Below are 7,500 nucleotides of genomic sequence, written 5' to 3'. Positions count from 1 at the left end.
ACTAGTCATGATCACAGTAACAGTATTAGTCGTAGTAGCATCAGTAGTATTTGCAATGGCTCTAGGAGTAGCACACTATAAATACTATTTGAATTAGTATCATCATCATCATCTGGAGGGGCACATTGCTTTAATTACTACTTGAAAGTATTGGCAGCCCTATGAAAAATTATATCATTTGTATTTCTCCTAATCAGAAGGTACGTTTTCTTTGACGGGCGTCTTCACTTACCGGGGAGACTTAAATAAATCTGTTTATAGCCTTTGGTTAGGAAATTGTGTTGAAGTGAAATCAGTGGAGGAATAGAATCTTGAATTATGATCATGAATGAATTCCAATATTGAAAAAAATGGTAAAAAACATAGAAATTCGAGTTCATAGTGAAACCGTAATATATATCCTAGTGAACTATAATTAGAAAAAAAAAGACGTAAATAAAATGTTTTTTATCCTTGATGACGCATATTTATCTGCAAATCAAAACAGTCAACAGTGTATATAATGTATTCACAGTGAAAAAAAGTGATATGAAAATGAAAAAAATTAAGATTCACGAAAACCTTTGAACTTTTATGACAGTTGCCATTTTTCATAGTAATTCATGAATGTTCAAACACCCTGACCTGCCGCACGCACTGATCACTAAAATGCAAATTGCGTTTTAGCATGTTAGTGTTTTTGTAGTCAGATTTTTTGCTGTCCTCTTTCTCTATTATTTTGCCGATGTTATTGTTTAATATGGTTTTATTGTGAATTTATATATTATAATCATTTCATTATTGAAAGTGTAAATGTTTTATTGTATCCAAGGGAAAACTTACAATTCATCATCAAAATATTTGTATATCAAAATAAATCAGTTCATAATAATTTAACGTACAGAACTCTGACCTCGGAAACAGTCATAAATAAAAGTATACACTTAAATCTTAGACTGAAACTAACCATATAAGAGATTTGTTAGTTGAAAAGGTATGAATGTGAACGAATATCTTCACAATACAAGGCATGTATTTAGCTTTGTTAGAAATTCATGTGTATGTGACAAAGATGTATTCGAAACCGGTTAAATGCCTTGTACTGTGAAGATATTCGTTCTCATTCATACCTTTTTTTTTTTACATTTGTCACAATGAATATGGTTTAGATTTGTTATTATGAGGATGTCCTCATTTCGGTAAATGTTTTTTTAGTATTACACAGTCGGATGTAATGTTGAATATATATGCTTTTCTCTTTCATGTGAACTGAATTTGGAGCCCTGAAGCCTCCCTGGCAAGTACTTTATTTGATATGCAGCATATTGAATATGGTCCTTAATAATAATAATAAGAAGAAGAAGAAGAAGAAGAAGAGTAATAATAAATTGAAAAATACACACACGCATGCATATATCAAGTGACCTAAGTCGGGAAAGTTGGTCGCCCTCCATTTGATTACTCTTGCCCCTGAATTTTCTAAGTAATGGTTGTAGTCTTCGAACTGTGTTCATGATTCAAATATTAAGGATCCACATCCTATATATCTGTGCCCCCCCCCCCCCCCCTTACACTACCCATAGCTAGCATTAAAATGAAAATCAATACTTTGGTTTTATGATAATATGCGAGTATTATAATTATCATTATCATCGCCTGCTTTATTGTTATTATCATTATTATTGGCATTCGTTATCATTATCTTTATTTTTTTTTTTTTTTTTTAATTGTTTTCAATATTATTATTAGAGATAATACCACATACTAAATCATACGACGCCCACTTTTCATCTTTTATGAGTGTAGTTTATGGAAAACCCCCGTGTCCTATTCTCCTGTCAAGCCCCCCCCCCCCCCCCCACACACACACACACCTCATTGACTCCTGGGGCTGACCTCTGGCCTAGAATAAGGAACGCTCTGATTTCGCTCATTAGCATGACTTACGTGTACTGATCTATTCTTATACTTAAATATGTGTGTGGGTCTGGGTCTGGGTGGGTGTTATGGTTATATTTACAGGTACACTATACATTCCTATATATCATGGTTTATGCTATTATTACCATGATCATAAGATCACCGACAGGGATGACAAAATAAGAGCTTTAATAACTGTACTAGGTGTATCAGTAGAAGCAGACACTGTTCATTATATATATATATATATATATATATATATATATATATATATATGTGTGTGTGTGTGTGTGTGTGTGTGTGTGTGTGTGTGTGTGTGTGTGTGTGTCGGATGTAAATTCATTATAAGGAAAGAGATCGTGTTCATAGAACTTGAAAGAGTTTCATTTATGTATAGAACGAACATCGTATATACTCACTTAATTCCCCATGAAGAGAATATTTAAGTATTATCATGATTTCAATAGGACATGGCAGAAAACTTCCAGCCATTAATTTTCGCATTTCTTTTGATGTGTTGTCTTTTTCATTTAATAAGAATTGGTGGCTACTTACACACTTTGAGATCATGGTTATCGTGCGAGTCTTTCGAATTTTGCAATGCATATCTAAACTTTTGTAATTTCATGTAATTGCTTTACGAACATTGGCAGGTTTAGTTGAGCGTATATCCATACAGATTAGGAATACCATAAATATATCTGCCAATTGTACGCGTGTTCTTTTGCGTGTGTGAAGGTGTCTCTGTGTTAATTACAATATAAGTGTTACGTTCGTTTGTTTTATTAATATTACGACTGTTAGCTTTTACTGTCATTCTTTTTGTTACAGTCTATTAGCTGGTTGCGTATTAGTTCCAGTACGAGCGTGAAGTATTTCGTTAACTCTACTATTAGTATTAGTTCTGTCAATGTGTTAGTAATGCCAAAGTCACATGACATCTCCCAGCTGGATTTTGTAGTGTGGGCATTGTAATTTTTTTCTTGAATGGACATTTTACGTAATCCCTTAACTTCGGTAGCGTAATGTAATATATTAATATAAATGTATCAGGGTTACAGTTTTTATTCATCATATTTCTCTTTACATAAAACATAGTCGGAAATACAGTAACAATAATAACAGTAGTGACAATAGTAATGATAATAATAATGATGATGAAAATGTGGATGATAATGATGATAATGACGAAGATATTATTATCACTTGTAGTAGTAGTAGTAGGATCATTGATAATATAAAAATAACCACTGCTATCCTAATATACATGCAGCATTTAAAAAATAAATTCACATCAATGTTCCAGACTTCCACACATGCCATGACGAACAACCACTCAGGGTAAGGGATGAAAAAGAAATACATGAACACAGGGAGAAAACATCTTCATTTTAACAAACATATTTCAGTAATAAGATCCAAGAGAAGAAATACAGCTATAGAGTCAAGGAAAGTTTGGAGACAGCTGCTTCTGGCAAAAGAAATCATATATAATTATGAATTATGAAATACGATAAGATATGGTATATATGTGTATGTACACACAGATCACATAGACATATATATATATATATATATATATATATATATATATACATACATACATACTTATACATATATATATACATACATGCATACATATACATATATAAATATATACATATACATATGTGTGTGTGCGTATGTGTATATACATATGTATACATATATATGCAGGTATATTGATATATGTACATAGATAGATAGATAGATATATGTACATATGTGTGCATACGTCATGTAGATATGAATATAAATCGATATATATCATGAACACTATAAAGTTATCATCATTATTAGCGTTATCATTATTTCAGCATTGTTTCAGTCTTCCTTGGCAAAATTTGTCTCTGTGGTACTTACGTGAAATCTTAAGTCTATGGCCTTTGAAGAATGGAATGAATGGCGTCCTCTTCCTCCTTCTAAATTCTGTGGAAATGATGGACTTTCAGAATTCAGGATGATATTATATTCATGTAGGCCTATATGTAATAGATAGGTAGATAGAGAAAGAGGTAGGTAAATATAGACAGTTTAATATTGACAGGTTGATGGATAAATAGACTGATTGACAAATGGGTAGAAATTGATTGATAGATAGACTGATTGACAGAAAGATACTGATTGATGGACAACACGCACGCACGCGCACACACACATAATATATATATCTAATATATAATATATACATATATTGTGTGTGAATATGTGTAAATTGATATATAAAAACGCATACATACATGTATGATTGCATGAATATGAATGAACTCTCGTTTACTGACTGCCATTCTTCCTATGAACAAAATAACAACCAAGATCAAAGAGCAAAATAAAATGCACTCCGGCCTCCCCACCGAAAATGAAAAAAGAAAATACCTCTTGTCTCTTCAGGATTCTGATTTTCTACGTTTTCTTTTCCCGACGCAGCAGCACCCTCTGAAGAAGCAGAAACCACCTGTAGCCACGAAGAAGCAGAAGCAAAGACCACCTGCAGCCACGAAGAAGCAGAAGCAGAGACCACCTGTATCCACGAAGCTTCACCGTCCAACGTGACTATTCTTTGCCGGCATTGGTCGTCACAGTAATTGTGGCTGCAGTCTACGGTACACACGCCCCATTTCACTTCCCGGTTCTCCTTCGTTGCGCAGACGGGCATGGTGCCATCTCTGGGCACGAGGCATCGGGTGGCACAGGCTTTAAGGGACCCGTCGAAAATCGCCTGGCATTCAGCGTGTGAAGTATGCAGTGACAGTGCCATTATGATCAATACAGTCCTCACTATATTTACTTCCCACATGTTACGCTTATGAGAAAGGGGGAGATTCTGGAGTTCAGTCAAGAGAGAGACCTGGTGTCTGGAAGAAAATAAGTAAAGTTATATTTATATCAAGAGCTGTGTGTGTGTATGTGTGTGTGTGTGTTTGTGTGATTGTGCGTGCGTGCGTGTGTGCATACACATGTATATACATACACAAATATATGTATATATATGATATATATACATATATAATATATATAACAAGTAATATACATATAGCATGTATACAATATATAATATAACATATATAATATATATAATATATATAACATATTTGTATATATGTATGTAATATGTATATACATATATAATATGTATATACATATATAATATTTATATATGCCTATATAAAAATAATTGTGTATATATATGTGTGTGTGTGTATATATATATATATACACACACATAAAAAAAACGTTAAGAACTATTGTAAATCACATATTTGACTTTGTTTTCTGAGTCTTGAGGTGGCAAGTAAGGAATATAGAAAATATCAATACTGATAATGTTACAATGACTAGATATGATTACACAGATTAGCTAACTTAAGTTAACCGAACTCTTACTTAACTTAATACAAGCCAACTTAAGTTAACCTAACTCCAAATTACCTAACTTAAGCTAGTCTAATTTAAGCTAGCGTAATGACGAACTCAACTTAACCTGCCCTTAAGTTAATTAAAACCCATGATCAAACAGTGAAAACAAATATTATAATCCTTTATAGTTTGAGTTATTTTACTGTTATAATTATGCATCTGTACATTTTTTCTCTCTCACGCTTCCCTCTCTCTCTCTCTCTCACACACACACACACACACACACACACACACACACACACACACACACACACACATGTAGTCTCTCTTTCTCTCTCTCTTCTCTCCCTCTCCCTCCCTCCCTGTCTCTCCCTCTCTCTCCCTTATCTCCTTTTCTTCCTCCCTCTCTCTCTCTCTCTCTCTCTCTCTCTCTCTCTCTCTCTCTCTCTCTCTTTCTCTCTCTATATATATATATTCCTACTTATTCTTCCCTGTTATTGTTGTTTGTATACACATCGTCACAGTAGAATGGCAAAACGCATAAGTTTTCGTGTACAAAAAGAATGAAAAATAGAAGAAAAAAAATATATAATAATTGTGTACAAAAACAAAAATTCGCAACGTTACTCCAATCCCGCCATAATATCACTCCATCTAAATAACACCAATTACTGAAGGAACAGCTATTATTACCACGTTTCCACTTTAGTGTAATTTTTTAACCTCATGACTTTATATTCCAAGGCTTTCCAGGTTTACGTATATACTGATTACACGTCATTTGCGACAAATCTAACAAGCTGCAAGGAGGCAATTTAAAGTGTTATTGGAGATTTAGTAGATACCTAGAGCGCGAGCGGGAAGGGGTGAAATTCAGTCGTTTGCGTGGGAAGGAATAGTCAACTTGATTTGCTGTCATTAAGAAGATACGCGTCATGTGTCAAGGTAATCTGATTCATATTAATGGCAATGAGTAAGTTGTCCTTAACATTTTGGTATAACAAACTAATAATATTTGGCATAATTAATGGATTGTTTATATAGTCGTTGGTAGTTACTGTTAATGCAATATCCTCAAGATGGCACCTGCAAACCCAAGCCAAGCCAGGTTCTGCATGGGTTCCACGTGGGCTCCACATTGATTTCAAAACCAGTGCCCAGGTGGGAACCAAGATAACAATTAAGAATAACCTCACCAGTTTCTCAAGCCCTTCCCCTTAGCCCTCTACTTGCCAGCGGCACGCCACTGCTTCAGCACTTATTCTAAGACTATAGTTTCTTGTGTTTATTTCTTTGTATTGTACTCTTTCATCAATAAATGGAACCAATCAATCATTGCACCCACCAGTCTCATATAGGCGGCACCTACAGCCTTTTACATCTGGTGACAGTGGTGGGATTTTGTGTCGTTTCGCATCTCCAAACTCCCACGATACGATGACTATTATGTCTTTAAAGCCATGTGAGTACACATTATGGGCCCTTTTATTTTTCTTCACTCCCACATTAGTTTTGCTGGATAAGTGTTAAATGCAAAAACTTATGTAACAGGAAATGGCATTTCTCATTCTCTCAGGCAAAAAGTTGCATAACTATGAATAAATGGTATTGCCATCTCTGGCCAATAAACATGAATTATCGTTAAGTTATTAATTTCTCTCGTTTATTCAATGTGTTCGTCTCAAACTGAGAAATAACTTTGCAGAGTTCATTCACGAAATTCTATGTACTTCATTCTCTTGTATGAGTTTCGTTGATTGACTGTTAGAAATTCACTCGGTTTTACTCCCTCAGTTCGGTTAATTCTCATAAATAAAGACGAAGACTATGAGGACGTCTGGATGAGCATGCAGCTGACATGATCTGGGAGGACATCTGGACGAATACACTGCTGAGTTAGACCTGGACGTGAACTACAAGGAAGTCTGGACTAATCCTAAGTCGAGGATGGATGGGTTTCACCAAGGACCAAGAAGAGGCCGACAAGGACAAGCAACCACGAGGATGGATCGAGGAAAGAACAAGACAGAATGAGATGACAAGCCAACCTTAAGGTACATCCAGTGGTGCCTTCAGTGCAAGGCTGAATAATAAGGCGGGCATATAAGCATGAATATGTGGCAATAGCTCAAGATGGCGCCTGCAAACCCCAGCTATGCCAGGCTCCATATGGACTCCATGTTGGTTCCAAAACCACTACCCTGC

General features: G+C 34.9%; 1 protein-coding gene across 1 annotated transcript; it reads right to left on the bottom strand.

Moving 5' to 3' along the window:
- Positions 1-3,736: 3,736 nt before the first annotated feature.
- On the bottom strand, positions 3,737-4,696 carry LOC125043086. The gene is made up of 2 exons (XM_047639037.1): positions 4,315-4,696; positions 3,737-3,867 (listed from the first exon to the last, which is right to left on the bottom strand). Exons 1-2 carry the CDS (start codon positions 4,694-4,696, stop codon positions 3,752-3,754), a joined length of 498 nt encoding a protein of 165 aa, XP_047494993.1. The 3' UTR covers positions 3,737-3,751.
- Positions 4,697-7,500: the final 2,804 nt, after the last annotated feature.

This window comes from Penaeus chinensis, chromosome 33, assembly GCF_019202785.1.
Source record: "Penaeus chinensis breed Huanghai No. 1 chromosome 33, ASM1920278v2, whole genome shotgun sequence".
Classification (NCBI taxonomy): Eukaryota; Metazoa; Arthropoda; class Malacostraca; order Decapoda; family Penaeidae; genus Penaeus; species Penaeus chinensis.
This window is presented reverse-complemented; position numbering and strand designations above follow the sequence as displayed.